The 21,724-nt window shown below is 44.1% G+C and overlaps 1 protein-coding gene across 1 annotated transcript; it reads left to right on the plus strand.

The window, feature by feature from the left end:
* The first annotated feature begins 111 nt into the window (after positions 1 to 111).
* Positions 112 to 17,564, plus strand: LOC133370741 (uncharacterized). The gene is made up of 3 exons (XM_061597477.1): positions 112 to 186; positions 5,751 to 5,858; positions 15,082 to 17,564. The coding sequence occupies exon 3, from the start codon at positions 15,223 to 15,225 to the stop codon at positions 16,300 to 16,302; it is 1,080 nt and encodes a 359-aa protein (XP_061453461.1). The 5' UTR covers positions 112 to 186; positions 5,751 to 5,858; positions 15,082 to 15,222; the 3' UTR covers positions 16,303 to 17,564.
* Positions 17,565 to 21,724: the final 4,160 nt, after the last annotated feature.

Raw genomic sequence — 21,724 nt, forward strand, 5'->3', positions numbered from 1 at the left:
GCTGTGCAACATTGGCATTCAGTCTGAGCTAAGGGAGGGCTGCTATGTATTCTGTGCCAAAGAAATACTGGTAATTCATCATGTGCCCCTTAACTCTACAACAGGGTTTGCCAGCCCATTACCCATGAGCTTTCAGTGACACCCTCAGCAGATAGCCCTGAATCTGAACTTTCATTTTTTTAAAAAGTAAGTATCTAGCCTTCCTAAAGAAACCTATGGAGCAAATTGTGCAGGTATCCTTCTAAGTGATTTCTGTGAAATGAGCTGGCCTGACTGCTCCGGCCGGTCTGTGGTTTAAGCTAATGAGTGAAGTCAGAGTGTGATTGACAAGTGCTTGAACACCAGGCAATAGGAATTCCAGGGGTCCTAAAGAGCTGCGGTTTTGCCCTCCTCTTTTCATGCACTTTTCCTGCTCTCTCTCTCTTTCTAGTCCTTGGAATCTTCAGAGTTTGCCCTTTTACCTCAGCCAGCAGGGTGCATCTTTCCTGTACTGAGTTTGCCTGGGATCAGGTAGTGCGTAGAAATTATTTTCTGCAAATATTACTATGCAATAGATGTGTGTGAATGTTAAAAAATCTCCCCCCCCCCCCAAAAAAAGCAAATGTGAAAACTTTGCAAAGAGGTTTAGACATGTCTCCTGCTTTGCAGGTGCTAAAGATGAAGATTCACTGTATACATGTCTATTTAGACGTCTCTTTGTGTTTAATGGGGCTTAATTCTAGATAAGTGGGTACAGGATGGCATCCTAAGCTTTGGTTTAGGGTTGGCAACAGTTTTTGTGCCTTGTAACAGCTGTATGGCAGACAGAAATTCAACAGGCTATACCTTTTCAAGTATAGAAATACAATACAGTAGGGCCCTGCTTAGCGGCGCTTCGCTTTCTGGTGTTCTGCTAATGCGGCGGTGGGAAATTCCCCGTTTTAAAAGCCGCTTTTGCAGCATTTTTGCATGACGTGCCCCATTATACTCAATGGGTTCTGCTTTATGGCGATTTCCACTTTACGGTGGCAGTCTGGAACGGAACCTGCCGTATAAGCAGGGCCCGCCTGTAATAGGAAAAGCTTCACCATGACTACTCTCTAATTCTTTGTTATGTCATGCCACCATGGCAGCTATTTTGTGACTGGTGCCCCAAGCACGCTAAAATTGAAATGTGCCTTCTGATCCAGAAAGGTTGGTGACTCCTGTGCTACTGTATACAAGGGGGTGGTGATGTCATCTAACATGACAGGTTAAGCCTGAGCTCCATCTCTAGATCAGCTATAATTGCATGATTTACCCCAGATGATCAGTGTTCCCTTTGAAGTTCTTATCAAAGCTCACAAGGAATGCTACTCACTATGGCTCCAAATAAAGAAATTTGCATAGCTGTGTCACAACTAAAAAGCAGGCGGTAAGTGATACATCAGCCAAGAGTAAAGAGAAGGGTTCTGACACAGGTCCAAAAGCCTTAAAATTATCAAAAGAAGGGCAAGGCCTCTTAACAGAAATGAATCAAAGTATAATTAAAAAGCAAGAGGATCTTACTGCTTAATGGAACGCAGCACTGAAACTTTGAAATCAATATTGGGGAACTGACAACTAAAACGTCATATGCTGCCCAAACACCTAATGAAGCCACGAACGTGAGTGTTGAGCACCAAAGAAGTCTAAAATGACTTCAAAAACAAAATTTAGAGCTTCCTGAAATAACTGAGGGGCTTTGAAAATGGAAATTGAAGATCAAATCTGTGTTTGAGGGGCAAAAGAGAAAGGTGATCTGTTATGGATTATTCAATTGGGCTCTTTCAAAGTGTGCTTACTGATTTGAAGAGAGAAACCCAACATGTTGAACAAGTACACAGAGCTTTGTCACAAAAACCAAACGCTGGCATACCACTGAGAGACATAGTGATTAACTTGATCAGCTGTACTGATAAAGACAAAATATATGAAGTGAGAGCTAAAAGTCCTATAACCTACAACGACAAAACCCATGTAATTACAACAAAAAAGGAAGCTATATAATTTTTAGACAAAATGTATGTGGAGAATGCAAATGGCAAGAAAACAACTGATGAAAAGGGAGCAGTAGGGTGGATTGATTTAAATCACCAAGAGAAACCCTTGATTTAAATCAAGTTTGTCACTTACAGTTCTTCACAGATCTCTTAATGGTGCAAATCTGATAATTAAATCAGTTATTTTAAAACTCAATATAGCATTGTAGAAGGAGGGTACAGTGTGTGTAATTGTTTAGATAACTTGATTTTTATTGGTTTAGGAAATTGTACAAAACATTGCCATTTAGTTATTTATTTATTATTTGATTTATATATCGCCCTTCCAGCAGGAGCCCAGGGCAGCAAACAGAAACGCTAAAAACACTTTAAAACATAAAAAGACCTTAAAATACATTAAAACAAAATGTTAAAAACATTTTTAAAAAATCAAGCTGTAGATGCTTGGTTTTCTGAGAAAACAAGTATAGAATGGAGTTTGCTAGAAAAGCTGAGGTATGTTGAAGTAAAACAGAATGGACTTATGGCATCACCATTATGGTGTGCCATGATGTTCCAAAATAAGGGGCATGCCATGTAATGTAAGAAAATCACACCCCATGACAACTCTTAACTGCATCTTTCTCTACTGTAAACTTGAGTTAATAGATTCTAAACCTAATTAACTGATTAAAGAAGCCATAAGGAGCTAAGCTTTTTTTCTGTTAACATCCAGCATAGCAAGCAACTTGTTGAATGACACTAATACTAAAAGGCATAGCAAGTCTTGACGAATGATGCATCCCTATAATAATTTACAAAATGAATGATTTAATTTACCAAGTTGATCCACATTGTGCTTCTGGCATATCCACGTCTTCATCCACATAATTTTCTCCCAATAAGCAGGTTTTGTAATGGTGTTTCATCATTCTCGCAGCTAGGCTTTGCATCTCCTTCTTGCACTATTTGCACTTTGCATGTTTTTCCTTTTTTTGCCCAGGGAAGGAATTTCTTCAAAATATTCCCAGATAAGTTCTCTCTTATGCTCAGAAGCCATGACAGTTCTGCTGCAAAAGTGTGGGGGATACAGGGACTGGAAGCTGTGCTTCCCTTTTTTCTTCCCAGTCCTCTCCACTGTTCCTTTCTATTCTGCCTCCAACTGTCCTTTTCCATATTGTCTCTGTCCTTTGCCTTGTGTGGCTCAGCTCCACCACCGCACAAGCTCAGACCAACAATTGCATTCCCATTTGGCCTGTGTCTTTGCACATGTAACTTTAGTCAGATGAACAGAAACTGAAAGTCCAGAACTTCCAGGAAGCAAGAGTTTGTAGTTAGGCTGGGGAGAGCTATTTTCATGAGATGAAAAACTGAAATGAATGTCCATGTTTGACTGGTAGGTAACTCAATGGGTATGAATGTGATAGAGCCATTTTCACTGATGAGACTAATTAGCATGTTTGTAATAAGATAGAGTTGAAAGAGAGAGTATCTTACTATTTTAATATTTTTTTAAAAAAATCACTGATAATTTATCCACTCTGGGGAGCAGAGAGATGATGATAGAAAGAAATTAGGCAGAAAGTGAACTGACTAGGTTTCAATTCTGGTTTCAGGCCCGGCTATGGGACTGAGACGGCTTTGGTCGCCTTGGTGGATGACCTACGCAGGGAACTGGACAGGGGGAGTGTGTCCCTGTTGGTTCTACTGGACCTCTCAGCCGCTTTCGATACCATCGACCATGGTATCCTCCTGGGTCGCCTTGCTGGGATGGGACTTGGAGGCATGGTGTTACGGTGGCTCTGATCCTTCCTAGAGGGGTGAACCCAGAAGGTGGTTATGGGGGATACCTGCTCGACCCCTTGGCCATTGACCTATGGGGTCCCCCAGGGTTCAGTCCTGTCCCCCATACTATTTAATATCTACATGAAACCGCTGGGAGAGGTTATCCAGAGTTTTGGGGTTCAGTGTCACCAATATGCGGATGACACCCAACTCTATTCCTCCTTTCCACCTAATGAAACCAAGGAAGCTGTCCAGGTCCTAAACTGCTGCCTGGTATCAGTGATGGACTGGCTGGGGACGAACAAGTTGAAACTAAATCCTGACAAGACAGAGGTGCTCCTTGTCAGTCGGAGGGCGGATCAGGGAATAGGGATTCAACTTGTGCTGGACGGGGTTACACTCCCTCTGAAATCTCAAGTTCGCAGCTTGGGAGTACTCCTGGACTCGACTTTGAGCATGGAGGCGCAGGTCTCTGCTGTGGCCGGGAGTGCCTTCACTCAATTAAAATTAGTGCGCCAGCTGCGCCTGTTCCTTGACCTGTCAGACTTGACTACGGTAACACATGCCTTAGTTACATCCCAATTAGACTACTGTAATGCGCTCTACGTAGGGCTGCCCTTGAAGACTGCTCGGAAACTTAAATTGGTACAAAGAGCGGCAGCCAGAATGTTAACTGGAGCTGGGTTCAAAGAACATACTACTCCTTTGCTATACCAGCTCCACTGGCTCCCAATCTGTTTCCGGGCACAATTCAAAGTGCTGGTTTTGACCTATAAAGCCTTATACGGCTTAGGTCCAGGCTATCTGTTAGACCGTGTCTGCCTCTATGAACCTGTCCGGATTTTAAGATCATCCGGTGAGGCCCTCCTTACTATTCTATCTTTCTCGCAAGTTCTTCTTGCTGAGACACAGAATAGGGCCTTTTCGATGGCTGCCCCTAGATTGTGGAATTCCCTCCTTAGCGAGGTTCGGTTGGCTTCCTCGCTATCATCCTTTCGTGCCCAGGTGAAGACTGTTTTATTTAGGCGGGCTTTTAACTGAAAATGTTATAGTTTTAATCTATTTTGATTTAATCTATTTTTAATTGTTTTTAACATGTATATTGGTTGTTCTGATTGTTTATTGTTTTAATTGTGAGCCGCCCTGAGTTCCTCAGAAGAAGGGCGGGGTATAAGTATTTTAAATAAATAAAAATAAATAAATAAGTAGGATTCCTGCATTGAGCAGGGGGTTGGACTAGATGGCCTTATAGGCCCCTTTCTGACTCTACCATTCTATAATTCTAATTTCATGAAGTGCTTTCAATACTGGAAGCACATTCTGTATAGGAAGCAGAATGGCTTTGTAGGATTAAACTTGAGCTACTAGTCAATTCCACCAAACATGAATTTGTTAGGAATACAACTGCCTAGAAACTAAATAAAAATATTGTAATGTTCACATATAAGGTGGAGGACATGATTTGATAAAGTGGGGGGATTTATAAAATAAGATATGGTACAATGGAGGTTGGTGGCTCTCATGTCGGTGGGGCAGTGAATCTGCCCCAGGTTTTAGTCTGGACTTTCAAGAGTCACCAACCTCTACTCATAAGGTGTAAGTAACTATTCTAAAAGTTGTTAATTTAACATACATGCTAATCTGGAAGTTGGAAGGAAGGGGGTGTCTTCACCTAGATTTTTCATTTGTATATATAGGATTTTTACTCCAAGTCTTGACTGAGAAACTCTCCCAAAACTCTCCCATTTGGCTTTCAGATATATGGGAAATTGGGGAGGGGGGGTTGGATTTGTTAAGCGTTTATGAGGTATACATGGAACTATAAAATGTTTAACAACTTAAAAGCACTCCTGCAGACATCTTTTTTTTACTAAAAGGTAAATAGAATTGTATCCCTCAATGTTAGGGGCTTGGGAACCCCAGTTAAAAGAGAGTGCATGCTGATATACTTGAAATGTGAAAAGCCTGACCTAATTTTTTTTATAGGAATTCCACCAACGCAAAACTAAAGATCCAATGCCATTATTGAGAGCACCTTAGATTGCTGGAGTTTATACAGCGACAGGAACTTCTAAAGCACAAGGAGCAGCAGTGGTAAGTAAACAATTCAATATTAACATCACAAAGCATGTGTTTTAGCATGTGTTTTAAATTGTTTTAAATTGTTAAATTGTGTTTTAAATTGTTTTTAAAAGATGTGTTTTTAAATTTGTATATTTGTTTAAATGTTTTTAATTACTGTAAACCACCCAGAGAGCTTCGGCTATCGGGCGGTATATAAGTACAATAAATAAATAATTAAATTGCAAACATAAAACAGGATAAGGACAGCTGATACATTAGACAGCCATGAGAGTGGCTGTAAGCTATAGCCAGCATGGATTTTTTGAATTCTGCCCCATGCCATTCTGATGCTTCCCATAAGATCATTTCAAAACAAAACCTTACAAAACTTAAAGTCCTGAACTCAGAAACGCTTGCTTAACAACCCTGTCAATTTTCATGGTGATATGCAAAACAGTCAGAGAGAATAGAGTTCAAAGTGTAAAAAGAGAATGAAAACAACCAGACCCCTTTCGGACTTTTTTCTGTCAGAGTTCTCATAATCTGTTGAAATTAATTAAAAATCAGCCATGTTCACAGAGTACTTGTAATCCTAATACTGACCTTGCCCCATACTCTGACCTTCATCTTCTGCAGTTTAAAAGTTAAAAAAAATGCCTGGCTGATTTTTAATTAAGAAATTTTGCATTGAACTGAATGATGTCAGGCATGCTCAGAGAGAAACAACTGTCAGTGTTCTAAAAGCCAAACTCACAGCTGCTGAGCTTGCCTAATCAGAGGGCCACACTCACACCAGACTTTGATTTCACTTGAGACAGTCATGGCTTCCCCCAAATAATCCTGGAAAGTGTAGTCTGTGAAGGGTGCTGAGAGGAGATCCCTATTCCCCTGATAGAGCTCCAGTGGCCAGCTTGGTTTAACAGTTAGCCACTCTGATTGAAGGTCTGTGAGGGGAACAGGGTGTCTCCTAGCAATTCTCAGCACCCTTCACTAACTAGACTTCCCAGGATTCTGGATGTGGCCAGGGACAGCTTTGGTTTAAATTTGGGTGGGAGGCTACATGTGCCTGCTGTAGAATAAAAAGGTGGGGGAAAGCCTGAAAGATACTGCTCACAATGTTTTCCTTTTGGAAAAGAAAGGGGCTTCATTAAGCATGATTGTGCGGGAGTAAATCCCATTGAACTCAATAAGCATGCAAATCTTACCTGCCCTCTGTGACGCCCTTTCCCTGGCTCTCCCTGTCAGGTTCCTACCTGCGCGTGGCTACTGCCTGTCACTAGGCACCACCAGGGACTCCACCAGTCCGGACTGTCCTTTATTTTATTGTTTCTCTCCCCGCTCTAGCACAGATCTCAACAGATCCCCCTGCTAGGCAACCACCAGTCACGTCCTAATACTAGTATTCCCAGAGACTCTGAATACTGGTATTGTTATTCTCTTCACCGCTGCCACCATTTGTTACAGTTCCCCTTCAGCCTTGGTCATTACCTTACCCTCCCTTCTGGTCTGTGAAACCCCAGCCAAGGATCAGGCCTTTGGTAAACCAAATTAAGTATTTATTAAAGATAACAAAACTAACAAGATTAACAAGATTTCTTCTTAAGGCACATAAGCATATGGTTTTACTCAATACTAATCCGAACTCCACCTCCCTCCTGGCAAACAACTCTCTAAACCCCACCAAGCAACCCACTCAGTTCTCTTCTCCCCCCCAGATTCCACTCTCACTCTTCCTTTTATACGTTCAGCCATTTTAAACACTCAGCCAATCATCTCGCATTCTACTGCCCATTCACTCCCCCTCTTTCACTCCACTTACCATGTATCTTCTAAACAACAACACTTACCATATATACATTAATATAGGAACATCACACCCTCCCCTTCTCCTTCCTCCCATTACCTCCCTTTTGCTTCTCCCCTTCCAATCCCCTCCTTCCCTCCCCTCTCCCCTCCCCCTCCTCATTCCCCATGGTCAGTTCTATAGAAGTAGAGCATAGCCTCCAGTTTGAAACAGAAAAGGCTGTCTGCACCATCGTATGACATTGACCAATAAAAAGGCTTTGAAATTAATAGAAATAAATTTGTCACAGATTTCTACGATGAATAATGAGAGAAATATTTGTATTTGTATTTATTCATTTATATCTCGCCTTTTTTCAAAACTGGGACTCAAGGCAGCTTACAAAAATTAAAACAAACACAGTTAAAAACATATAAGTAAAACATACAGAATACATCAGCTGCTCCCCCAACCTCTAGAGCAGATTTTGGGGCATGTGGGAGGACTGCAGGGGAGAAGAGAGGAAGCCCATTTCACTCCACCTGTGGACCCACTTTGAGCTCTGATCCCAAACCCAAAATTTCCTGCCCAATTACCAGATTTTTTTTTAAAAAGTTAAAAATTGGCAACTCTAATTGACCAGTGGGGCAGAACATCATTGCCACATTTATTGGGAGCTTGTTTCAGTTCAAACATTCTGTCCATTGCATGGATCAAATCCTGTAGAATTCTGAGAACAGAAGGGAGCCATAACAGTCACCATCCTATATCAAATATAACTTTCTAGGTTAGACTCTCTGTAGAAACAGTAGTAACATAGAAGCAGCAAAGTAAGAAAAACACCAACAAACATACAAAAATGTAATTCTCCATCTTTGGAGGTGTTGCCACCACTCACCATATGCTCAGAGGCACATGTTATCAAATTCTTCCAAGCTTCACAGGAAGTGGATTGGACTGTGAAAGACCAACCCAAATGGTGTTTGCATTTTGACAAATTCGTAGGGCAGTCCAATATCTCAGAGAGGAGGTCAGGTCTCCTGCTCCCCTGGTGCATTCACTATAGTTGCCTAATTTCCCTGCTTTTTAAAGTTTGATAGAAATATCTGTGGGCTATAGGTGCATTCTTAAATGGTAAGGTTTTTTGCCTATTAGTGTATATATTTCTAAAATATATTTCTAAAAGGAAGGCATTGGGCACAGGCTGCGCACATAACATAGCAAATAAAATTTATACAAACAATGTTGTAAAGTTTGAATGAGTTTAATCAAGGGGAGATAATAATAGGGAGTGATTTTAATTTAATAATGGATTCTAAATTAGATGGGAAAGGTGAAGGTAAAACAATCACATGGTGAGACACAGTGATTTTTTAAATGTCATCAACAATTTTATAAGAACTGTAAGCCTTATGGTAAAAGGGCCCAACATAACATATTGCCAGAAATAATCAATTCTGGTGTAACTCAGAATTTGCTACCTAACTTAATAGATGTTAGTATTCATCCAATCACTCTGACCATGCTCCTATTTGCATTTCAGTATTTATGCATTTAAATGAAAATCCCATGTTTGTGTGGAAATTAACTTCATTTTAGTACAAAATAAATAATCTCAAGATAAAACTACGAGTGTCGTGCCCGGGTTGGGAGTCAAGAACAGAATCACTTGATGAAAGCAATCAGTTTTTATTAGAGTAATTTCCAGACATAGGCTTCTCCGCCTCATGAACTCTTAACACGAACCAAAACCCGCGGCATGGAAGAGAGTTGATAGAACTGAGTTTCAAGCATTCCCCGTCCCTTATCAAGGGGGCTTTCGGGCCCGGATCCTCTCACTCCGCCTCAAACTGCCCACATCTACGCCCCTCCCCTCCTCTTTTCTTTGGCGCCTTTTTAACTGTCTTCGGGTGCGGGGCGATGGGGGGGCGGCTGCCTCCTCCCCTTCTGATTCGGAAAGGATGGTAGGAAGTGGGGGGGTTGGCCCAACGCGTCAGGCGATTTCTCTCTACCCTTCTCTGCAGCCGAACGGCCTTGGTCCTCCTCCTCCCTCTCTGTCTGTAACGGCAGCACATTCCTAGGGGGGGAGTGCGTGAGAAACGAGTCTGTTGTCTGTTCAAGATTTCCCCCCTCTATCTGGGAAGCTTCCCCCTCCCCTTCAGACGCCTCAGCCCAGCTGCCCCCCTCTCCTAGTTCATTCTCCGAAACATCAGAACTCCAACCATAGCTCACGACATCATCCTCTTCTCCATGCTGTGCTCCCTCCCACCCTGTTGGTTTGGGACGATGAGGGAATTTCTCATGAAAGTCTCTCACTAAAGTGGGGGCGTGAACGTCTTCTGCTTTTTCCCAGGATCTGTCGGCTGGCCCATAATTCTTCCAATGGATTAGATACTGCAGCTGGTTTCTCCTTCTCCTGGAGTCCAGGATCTGCTCCACTTCAAACTCTGTTTGTCCCCCCCACCAACATCAGTGCCCCTGGAGATTCTATCGGCCTCAGCTCACTGGGGGGGGCGGCCTTCGTTAGCAAGGAACAATGGAATACTGGGTGCATTTTAAAAGTCTCTGGCAACTTTAAACGAAAAGCCACTGGGTTTATTTGAGCCTGGATTTCGAAGGGTCCCACTCTCCTATCCTGCAACTTTCTGCACTTACCCGGCATGTTAAGGAAGCGGGTTGACAGCCATACTTGATCGCCCACCTTGAGGGGGGCCCCCTCACACCGACGTTGATCAGCAACTCTTTTGTATTCCCTTTTGGCTTCGTCTAATTGTTGTTTCAACACTTGCTGGGCTGCCTGTAATTCCTGGAGAAACTCCTCGGCCGCGGGTACCGGCCCACTGCCTGAGTGACTGGGAAAAGCTTTGGGATGAAATCCATAATTAGCAAAGAAGGGTGTTTGCCCCGTGCTGGTGTGCACAGAATTATTGTAGGCGAATTCTGCAACATGTAAATAGGAAATCCAGTCAGTTTGCTGGTAAGATACGTAACAACGCAGGTATCTCTCCAAAACTGCGTTAAGTTTCTCAGTTTGTCCATCAGTCTGGGGGTGGTGAGAGGAGGAGAGCCTTAGCTCCATTTTCAACTGCTTCCAGACAGCCTTCCAAAACTTAGCTGTGAACTGGGTGCCTCAATCCGACACAAGGCTGTCTGGCAACCCGTGCAATCCGTAAATCTCTTTTATGAACACCTTTGCCGTCTCCTTGGTGTCCAAGGCCCCAGAGCAAGGGAGGAAGTGGGCCATTTTAGTCAATGAATCCACGATCACCAGAATAGCAGTCATTCCTTGTGACCTTGGTAGATCGGTTATAAAATCCATGGAGAGGTCCTGCCAGGGCCCCTTTGGAGTGGCTAGAGGTTCCAACAGCCCTGCAGGCCTTCCCGTGCTTGTCTTCGCCCTCAAACACATGGCGCAGGATTTTACATAGTTCTCAACATCTCTGCGCATTTGAGGCCACCAAAAATCCTTAGCTACATTTTGAATGGTTTTAAAAATGCCGAAGTGCCCAGCTGTGACATTGTCATGGCATTGACGCAATACTCTGAGTCTGAAGTCCCCCTTTGGCACATATCTGGCAGTTTTAAACCACAACAACCCATCCCTCCAGTGGAAACTTACTTCTGAGTCCGTGCTCTGCTCCATTTCCTGGATGTAATGTTGTATGTCTGGATCCCCCTGCTGGGCCCTCTTGAGCTCTTCTTCCCAGGACGGCTGACAGGCTCCTAACGTGAGTTTTTCCGGTGGGATGATGTGTTGGGGGGGGTGTCAGCCTTTTCGTCTTTGTATTGGGGTTGTCTGGATAGGGCATCCGCCCTCTGATTTTTTGTATGGGAGTGGTATTTTATTTTGAAGTTAAACCTGGCGAAAAACTGCGACCAGCGTATTTGTCTCTGGTTCAATTTCCGAGCTGTCTGTAGGCCCTCAAGGTTCTTGTGATCAGATCATACTTCTATCTGATGTTGAGCCCCCTCTAAATATTGCCTCCAGTTTTCGAATGCGTCTTTGATAGCTAAAAGTTCCTTTTCCCACACAGTGTAGTTTTTCTCAGCATCCTTGAGCTTTCAAGAGTAGTATGCACAGGGGTGCAGTTCCTTCCCACCCCTGTCAGGCTGCAAGAGAACCCCCCCGATCACCCGGTCCGAGGCGTCAGCTTCCACGACGAAAGGCCGGGTCGGGTCAGCAAAGCGTAGGATAGGTTCGGAGGCGAATTTCTCTTTCAGATCTTCAAATGCTCTTGTTGCCTGATCTGTCCATTGAAACTTCCCTTTTCCCCTTAAACAGTCTGTGAGGGGGGCGGTTAGTTTGGAGAAGCCCGGGATGAATTTTCTGTAGAAGTTGGCGAAGCCCAAGAAACGTTTCACGTCTTTCTTGGTGGTCGGTTGTCCCCAATCCAACACACAGCTCACCTTTCCGGGATCCATCTCCACTCCCCCTGCTGAAATTCGGTATCCAAGGAAGTCTAGGGAAGACAGGTCAAAGCCACACTTTTCCAGCTTGGCATATAGGTGATTCTCTCTCAGCCTTCCCAGCACAGTTCTCACGTGTTGGTCATGCTCTGACTGGCTCCTTGAAAATATCAGGATGTCATCCAGATAACAAACCATGTACTGGTCCAAGAGGTCTCTAAACACTTCGTTCGTGAACTTCTGGAACACTCCTGGACTGTTACTTAGCCTGAACGGCATGACCAGGTACTCAAATTGAACATAAGAGGTGTTGAAACTCGTCTTCCATTCATGTCCCTCCTTCATTCGGACCAAATTGTATGCCCCCCTCAGATCCAACTTTGTGAAAATTGTGGCAGAACGCAGTCGATCTAATAACTCTGGAATCAGGGGCAGGGGGTAGCTGTTCGGGATGGTAATTTGGTTGAGGGCGCGATAATCATTGCAAGGTCGTAATTCACCCCCCTTCTTTTTCACGAAGAGTAGGGGGGCTCCTGCAGGCGACTGCGAGGGACGAATAAATCCCCACTTCAAGTTCTTTTCCAAAAATTCTTTCAGAGCTACTCTCTCTTGTTCTGTGAGGGAGTAGATTTTGCCTGGAGGAATGCTCGCTGCTGGCACCAAATCGATAGCGCAGTCATACGGCCGATGGGGGGGGTAAAGTCTCAGCTTCAATTTCACTAAACACATCCTCAAAGTCCAGGTATTTTGAGGGGAGGGTCACCTCCTTGACCTCCTGCACAGCTCCTGCTAGGGCTTTTATTGCTTTCTCTGGCTGACAATTTTCGTGGCAATACTGGGACGTAAACCACACGACTGCTTCTCTCCAGGCTATTTTTGGGTCATGCTTTATCAACCATGGCATTCCCAGAATCACCTCAAAGTTAGACAGGTCTGACACACACAAGGAAATAAACTCTTCGTGCCCTGGGATTTCTAGCTCCAAATCTTCAGTGGCTCTAGTGACCCCCCCGGACTTTAGTGGTCTGCCATCTATTGTCTCCACTGATAAGGGGGCTTCTAGTTTCCGATACAGGATATGATGACGTTTGACTAGGGCAGTATTGATGAAGTTTGTAGAGGCTCCGCTGTCGATCAACGCTTTTGAGTTGAACTGCACTCCTTTGGAAGTTGTAATCCTAATGGGTAATACCAGAACTCCTTTTAGGGGGGGATGGGTTAACGGAGGCCCTTTACACAGCGCTGCCCCCAGTCCTCCGGCCTGCACTAGGACTGGATGCTTCCGTTTCCCGACGGCCCTGTTTGGTCTCCTTTCAGTTCACAGTCCCTGGCTAGATGGCCTGGCTTGGAACAAATAAAGCAGAGACGTTCTCTGCGACGTCTGTCTCTTTCCTCCTCCGACAGCTTCGTCCGCGCCCCTCCCGAGCCGTCCCCCGCGTTGCCTGACGTCTCGGGGGTCGAAGGGATTTTACTGCGGGATACTGAGGCTGAATATTTTTGCACCTCTTGTTTTCTTTCTAACCGTCTTCCTTCCAGTCTGTGATCAATTTGTAGGCACAGCTGGATTAGTCCAGACAAATCAGTTGGAGGTGCGACTCTGGCCAACTCATCCAATATCTCAGCATTCAGTCCACTTCGGTACATAAACATCAGTGCTGAGTCATTGTATCCAGTCTCTTGGGATAAGATTTTAAAGGCATTGGTGTATTCCAGCACTGTTCCTTTTCCCTGCTTCAGGGCACTCAATTGCCTAGCCACCGTCTCGGCTCTTTGGGGATCCTGAAACATTTTGGTCAGGGCTTGTATAAATGCTCCATACCTGCCCAGGATGGCATCCTTTCTGATCAGATAGGGGGTGACCCACTTGGCAGCTTCCCCCTCCAATAGACTGATCACAAATGCCACTTTGGCAGCATCATTGGGGAATTCTGCATCCTTAATGTCCAGGTACATCTCACATTGGGCCATGAAAGTGGAGATCTGGTCGCTCTGGCCCGCATATTTGGGTGGTAATCCAATTGGGATCTTGGCCACGGCGGCTGCAGGGGCTGCCCGCATTCGATCTATTGTGGATTTCAGGCTCTGGTTGTCCAATTTCAAGGTTCTCACAGTTGCTAACAGGCTTTGAACATCCGACTGTAGGTCTGCCACGCTCAACCTCAGTAGCTTCACATCTTCCATCTCAGAAGTGGGGTTTACCCCCCCAGCAGCTCCCTTTTCCATCTTGTCACGTTCAAGTGGCGGGAGTAAGGAGGGTTGAGTAGTTAGTTCTATCAAACTGTCGTGCCCGGGTTGGGAGTCAAGAACAGAATCACTTGATGAAAGCAATCAGTTTTTATTAGAGTAATTTCCAGACATAGGCTTCTCCGCCTCATGAACTCTTAACACGAACCAAAACCCGCGGCATGGAAGAGAGTTGATAGAACTGAGTTTCAAGCATTCCCCGTCCCTTATCAAGGGGGCTTTCGGGCCCGGATCCTCTCACTCCGCCTCAAACTGCCCACATCTACGCCACTCCCCTCCTCTTTTCTTTGGCGCCTTTTTAACTGTCTTCGGGTGCGGGGCGATGGGGGGGCGGCTGCCTCCTCCCCTTCTGATTCGGAAAGGATGGTAGGAAGTGGGGGGGTTGGCCCAACGCGTCAGGCGATTTCTCTCTACCCTTCTCTGCAGCCGAACGGCCTTGGTCCTCCTCCTCCCTCTCTGTCTGTAACGGCAGCACATTCCTAGGGGGGGAGTGCGTGAGAAACGAGTCTGTTGTCTGTTCAAGATTTCCCCCCTCTATCTGGGAAGCTTCCCCCTCCCCTTCAGACGCCTCAGCCCAGCTGCCCCCCTCTCCTAGTTCATTCTCCGAAACATCAGAACTCCAACCATAGCTCACGACAACAAGAAATATTGAAAAATTACTTTGATTTAATTCAATCAGGTAAAATTTCTGACAACATTTATTTATTTATTTATTTGTTAGATTTTTATACCGCCCGACTAGCATAGCTCTATGGTTTGAGACTGTATGAATGCGATGTTCAGAGGTCATTGTATTAATGAATATAATTTCATTAAAAGGAAAAGAATGTGTAAACAACTAACACTTTTAAAGGAATTGGTACAGAGAAATGGAATCTAAACGTACTTGATCTTGAAGAGTTTACAGAATGTTGCTTGGAAAAAGAGCAGAAGAAGCAGCGGAAATGAACTAGAAGCAGCATGGCTGTCATAAGCCAGGACATTATAGCATATTATAAAGAGAGAGAAAGTGCCCACATTATTTTGCAAGTCCTGTATTCAGAGCAACTACTCCCCTACCAACAACATACTGGCGATACTGCCGAAGCCCTAGTCAATCTTTGGAGTACGGAGGTGACCCGGGCGGTGGACGCTATTGCTCCAAACAGCCCTCTCCCACCAGGGAAGGCCCGTAATACACCTTGGTTTACTCAAACCTTGGGCCTGATGAAGTGGCAGGGACGATGGCTAGAGCAACGATGGAGAAAAACTCAATCTACTTCCTACTGCACACAGGCTAGAGCTCATTTTCAAGCCTATCATGTGGCGGTGATGGCAGCGAAGAAAGTTCACTTCTCTGCCACCATTGCATCTGCTCAGTGTCATCTGGTGATGCTTTTCCACATGGTCCAGGATCTTTTGGGCTCTGGCCCTACATTAGACTCTGAGCCCTCAGTTGCTCATGGTGACATGCTTGCGAGGCACTTTGCAGACAAAATTGCTTATGTTCGGACTGACTTGGACTCCTCACTAACTATAGTTGTGCCAGATGTCCCCGAAGCTTTCTCTGGTCATTTTTCTATGGATATTTTTCAGCTTGTAAAGCCTGAGGATGTGGACAGGATTCTGGGTGAATCGAGGGCCACTACTTGTTCCCTTGACCCTTGCCCATCCTGGTTAATCAAATGTGCCAGAAGGGGAGTGGCTGACTGGTTGGTATATTTAATGAACACTTCCCTAAGGAAAGTTTCTATGCCAACATTGTTGAAGGAGGCTGTGATAAGACCTTTGTTGAAAAAGCCTTCGTTACACCCTGCGGGTCCTAACAACTTCTGCCCAGTCTCTACTCTCCCCTTTCTGGGCAAGGTGATTGAGAGGGTAGTGGCTTCTCAGCTCCAAGTTTTCCTGGATGAATCGGACTATCTAGACCCTTTTCAATCAGGCTTCAGGCCTGGTCATGGGACCGAGACTGCCCTGGTCGCCCTGCTTGATGAACTACGCCGGGCATCAGACATGGGGAGTGCATCTGTTGGTGCTGCTGGACCTCTCAGCGGCCTTTGATACGATCGACCATGGTATCCTTCTGGCATGGTATCTAGCTGGGATGGGATTGGGAGGCACTGTTTTACGGTGGCTCCAGTCCTACCTGATGGACAGGAGCCAGAAAGTGGTGCTGGGAGACTACTGCTCTTCCCCCTCATTGGGGGTACTATGGGGTACTGCAGGGTTCAATTTTATCTCCCATGCTCTCTAACATTTATATGAAACTGCTGGGAAAGGTCATCCGGAGATTTGGAGTACGATGTCATCAATATGCTAATGACACACAACTTTATCTCTCCCTACCACCTGATTGCAGGGAGGGAGAGCTCATCCTAAACCGGTGCCTGGACGCTGTGAAGGGCTGGATGTGGGCTAACAAACTGAAACTTAATCCAGACAAGACAGAAGTACTGCTGGTCAAGGGAAAAGCTGCACCAGGGATGGGGTTGCACACCTCTTGAGGGAGCAGGTCCGCAGTTTGGGAGTCCTCTTGGATCCTGCCCTGCTGCTTGACTATCAGGTGGCTGCAGTAGCCAGGAGTGCTTTTGGCCAACTCAAACTGGTTTACCAGCTGTGTCCGTTCCTGAAAGCAGTTGACTTGGCCACAGTGACACATGCATTGGTGACATTGAGGCATGATTACTGTAACGCACTCTATGTGGGGCTGCCTTTGAAAACAGTTCGGAAATTGCAGTTGGTCCAAAATGCAGCAGCCAGAATGTTAACTGGAGCACGGCGCAGGGAGCATATCACCCCTGTGCTTTATCCCAATTTGGCTCTCAATTTGTTTCCAGGCCCAATTCAAATTGCTGGTTCTGACCTTTAAAGCCCTAAATGGCCTTGGACCAATGTACCTGAGGGACTGCTTATGCCCATATATACCTGCCCAGGATTTAACTGCCTCTGGTCTCCTCTGCATGCCTGGAATAAAAGATGTTAGGCTGACAGGCATGCGGGAGAGAGCCTTTTCAGCTGTGGCCCCTAAGCTTTGGAATACCCTATCCCAAGAAGTCTGCTCTGCTCCCTCCCTGTTGGTTTTCCAGAGATTTCTGAAAACAATCTTGTTCCAGAGAGCCTGTGGGAGGGACTGACGGTAGAGCCTGACACTGGTTTTATGCCTTCTACGTTAAATTTTACCCTTGTAGTCCCCTTTAGTACCACTCCCTATATATATGTGTGTGTGTGTGTATTATTTTATGTATTTTAATTGCACTTTGTGTATTTTAATTTATTTTAATGTTTTTGTGATTTTTATTGTGTACAGTTTTATTATGTATGGGCTCGATTTTATTATAAGCCGCCCTGAGTGCCCTATTATAGGGTGGAAGGGCAAGATAGATATTTTAAATAAATAATAAATAAACATCCTATCTCCTTCTGATGCCTCTGTTGAAGCTCTTAATTTTTTTTATAAATAATTTTATTGTTTTTCAAATTAAGCATCTTCCATAGAGACATAAATAAAATATAACAAACCCGTTCCCCCCCAAAGTAACCCACCCTTGCCCATCCTGGCACTTTCTAGATTATAAATTTTACAAACATTCTGTCTCCATATCTGTTATTTGTGGATGTTAAAGGTTCTCAGCCAAAACTTTTACAGAACATACTGAGGAAGACAACAACCAAATGTCAATGTGAATTAATGAAATTTTTAAACAACTCCAAGTTGTCATAACAACTTTTAGGCGTTCCAAATATGAGCATAATATGAGGGTGGCTTTTTTCCCGTGTTCATTTTGGTTGACGTATGCTGCCAACGGGTACCATGTATCTAAAAATTTGTCTGTTTTGGTTGTACTTTGCGCTAACCGAAGTTTAGCTGTTAATTTTTCCATGCAAGCCAGATACCAGACTTTTTGATACCAATGTTCCAAGGTGGCTCCACTTAGATCCTTCCAGTAAGTTGCAACTGTAATCCTAGCTGCCATTGGTAAGTAGCCTATGAGAGATTTATTTTTGAGATCTTTACTGACTCCTACAAAAAGATTCAGAACTGCGAGTTGTGGAGTCCTCTCTGGAACCGAGGCCATGATGTGTTGTATTTCCTCAAAGACTCGGGTCGAGAAAGGCCTCGCTTGAGCACATTCCCACCACATGTGATAGTCCCCAGTGAGGCACACCCCCTCCAATGCATGGGAGCATGTTCCGCGCTAATTCTGGACAAGTGAACAGGGGTCAGGTACCACCTATGAGCCACTTTTAACATAGCTTCCCATTTCTGAGATGTGCTTACAAGTGATTTATCCCATAATATCTTCTACTCCTGTTCATCAATCTCGTCACCCTAATCTCCTTCCCATGTCTTCTTTAGACCATTCATGCCGTCCCCACCTAATGATAGTAAAACTCCATGTCTTTGGGAAGTTATTTCCTTGTCCCTGTTTCTAGCTGCCAAAACGAGATGTTCAAATGGGGAGAGGGCTGCAGTAGCTTCAGGAGGAGTTAGGAAGTCTAGCATCTGCCTCCAGTGTAGCCAGAATACACCCTGACCACCTATAGCTGCACTAAAAGCTTGATGTGTTTCCATAACTCTGTTGACATAAAAATCTCAAAGTCTGAAGAATCCTCGTTCCCTCCATAATTGCCATGGTAAGTATATTTCTATTAAAGAAGTTTTGATGAAAAAATAACGGTGCTAATGCTGATAGATTCAACAATAATTTCTTTCCCCAACGGCACCAGCTCAGAATCAACGTCTTGGTGAATGGATTTCCCCCCCGCTCTTTCCATGTGGATTTTGACATGTTCCTGAAGAAAGTCGTTCCCAGAGGGATCCCCCGCTGGGATACATTCTCCAGTACCACTCATCTTTTGATTTTATACTCTAACATTATGTGGATTAAATTATATAATTGGTTAGCATCATAATAACATTTCAAATGTGGAATACCTCATTCCCCTTTTTGGTGGGGCAGTATACTGTTCAAGCTCTTCAGTATTTAATGGGAGTGGGGAGAATGGGGGCAAAAGAAAAAGCCCCTGAAGGTGTTTTAGGGGGGTACAGGTGGTGGCGGCAGTGGCAACAGCTTACCTTAGGCTAAGATTTTTCTCTCTCAAAGCATAAGAGTCTTGTAGCCATTTCATAACAGCAACAAAGCTTTACGCAGTTGCCTGGTTCCATTTTCTGGGCCAGAATGCACATGGGAATAATCCTGCATCCTCCTGTACTGGCATTCTTAGGAGAGCTTTCCCCTTAAAAATGAGCGGGAGGGGTAAGCAGAGTGGCCCTGGGACCTTTTATTTTTATTTATACCATATTTTAATATATTTTTTATTTCTTTGTGAACTACTCAAAGAACATCTGTTAAGAGGTGACTACGGCTACATAAATGTTGCACATAAATGTGACCAACTTAATCTGGATTTGGGACAGTATGTTTTTGGGAACTGTTTACATTTGAGTGCTGTTTTCAATCCAATTGGCCCCTCCTGGGTAAGATAAGGTTTTTTTGCAAACTGCTTAGAGGTTTTCTACAACTAATAGAATGTCCTTCTTTCTGTCAGTCATGCACAAGGTGGCAGTGCTGTTCCACATGTGTTCAAGTTTTGAAACATCTTGAGCCAATGTGCTCAACTTGTGGCAGTTGATATGGTTTCTTTCTGTGTAGTCAATTGCTGATGATCCACTCCAAAGCCTTGTTTGGAGGGTTATATACCAAAGGATGCTCCCCACTACTCAGCATCATCATTATTATTTAGACCGCATCTATACCACTTAATAAATAAAAATATCTGTAAGCGATTTACAGAAAGCTAAAACAACAGACAACTTAAACAACTCTTACAAAAATATAGGAACATAAGAAGAGCCTGTTGAATCAGGCTAGTAGCCCATCTAGTCCACCATTCTGTTCTCACAGTGGCCAACCAGATACCCATGGGAAGCCTGAATGCAACAAGGGGATAGACTTATCTCAGCTATCACACATTGTGTCTTGCCTTTGAAATTAGCTTTTAGGATGGTCACATTAAGATCTGCAAATGTACACAGGACAAACCTAATAGTCTGTGCAAGAGAATAAATGTACACAAGTTTGACTTTAAGGAAGGTAACACAAAAAAGCTTGAAGCTGTAGGGGGACATTTTAATCTTCCTGGTCATCAATTGCAGGAGTCTTGTTTCTCCTTCATTCAGAAGAGTTACTTAACAATGTGAAATTGATTAAATTAAAGCATCATGTTGCCCATATTTGGTGAAGTCATGGTTGTCTCTGAGACAGTGCAGAGTGCAAAACAGTTGCTGTGCACTAACTCGGTTTCTGAGCAATGTACAAAGTAATGACAATCTTAGTTTCACTTCAGACTTTTACCCAAGTATCCTATAAGTGAGTGGGGCAATTTCTAACAGTTGTGAAGTGTATCATGACTGCTGCCTAGTCATGCCCCCAAGAAAAAGCCAGAGTCATGCCATTGGGATTTTATATATTTTGGTTTTGTAACACATTGCTTAAAAACAGACATTCAAACAAACTACTAATAAAATACCATAATTCAGTTTGTGGGGCATGACTGCAATCCTGTGCATAGTTACCTGGGAGTAAGCACCATCAAACTTGGTGGTGCTTATCTCTGCTGTATAAGTTCAACTTGTAAACCACATTTTGCTTTAACAAAAGATTTTCAGATAGCTGGAATACAACCTCAACAATGCATTAGAGCCACTCATAGGTTCGTTTCCAAGTATCTTGGTACTCATAGAACAATAGACAGATTCACAGAATAGTGATTCTGCTCAACTCCTCTGTGCAATGCAGAAACTAGTGGCATACAGCAAAGCGATTTCATTAGCCACACCTGGAGGGGCAATGGGTTGATCTGCCAATCAGTTGCACAATCTGTTTGAAGCTGAATAATAACAATAAAAAATGCAGTCGAGCTGATCCCACCACGTATTACAGTAAAAAAAGATGGGGTTTGACTAGCGTCATGTGCCCCTGGTTTCAGAAAAGAGGGGTGGAGACACACAACTGGAAGAATATAATAATAAATAATAAATTTTATTTTTAGGCCGCCTATCTGGCCGAATGAACGGCCACTCTAGAACGGTAAGTGTGTCTTCCCCAACATAAAGCATCCCTGACAGGTGGCTGTCCTGCTGCCTCTTGAATGCCTCCAGTGTTGGGAGAGCCCAGCACCTCCCGAGGTCATTGGTTCCATTGTCGTATGGTTCTAGCAGTATGGATGTTTTTTCTGATAGTCAGCCAAAATCTGGCTTCCTGAAACTTGAGCCCACTATTCCGGTCCTGCACTCTGGGACAATTGAGAAGAAACCCTGGCCCTCCTCTGTGTGGCAACCTTTCAAGTACTTGAAGAGGGCTGTCAGTGTCTCCCCTCAGTCTTCTCAAAGCTAAACATGCCCAGTTCTTTCAGTCTCTCCTCATAGGGCTTTGTTTCCAGGCCCCTCATAATCTTGTTGCCCTCCGCTGAACATGTTCCA

The sequence above is a fragment of the Rhineura floridana genome, chromosome 15, assembly GCF_030035675.1.
Source record: "Rhineura floridana isolate rRhiFlo1 chromosome 15, rRhiFlo1.hap2, whole genome shotgun sequence".
Taxonomy (NCBI): Eukaryota; Metazoa; Chordata; class Lepidosauria; order Squamata; family Rhineuridae; genus Rhineura; species Rhineura floridana.

Excerpts from the sequence above, each read along its gene's own strand:
- LOC133370741 (XM_061597477.1), top strand. The coding sequence starts at position 15,223 with ATGGCTGTCATAAGCCAGGACATTATAGCATATTATAAAGAGAGAGAA.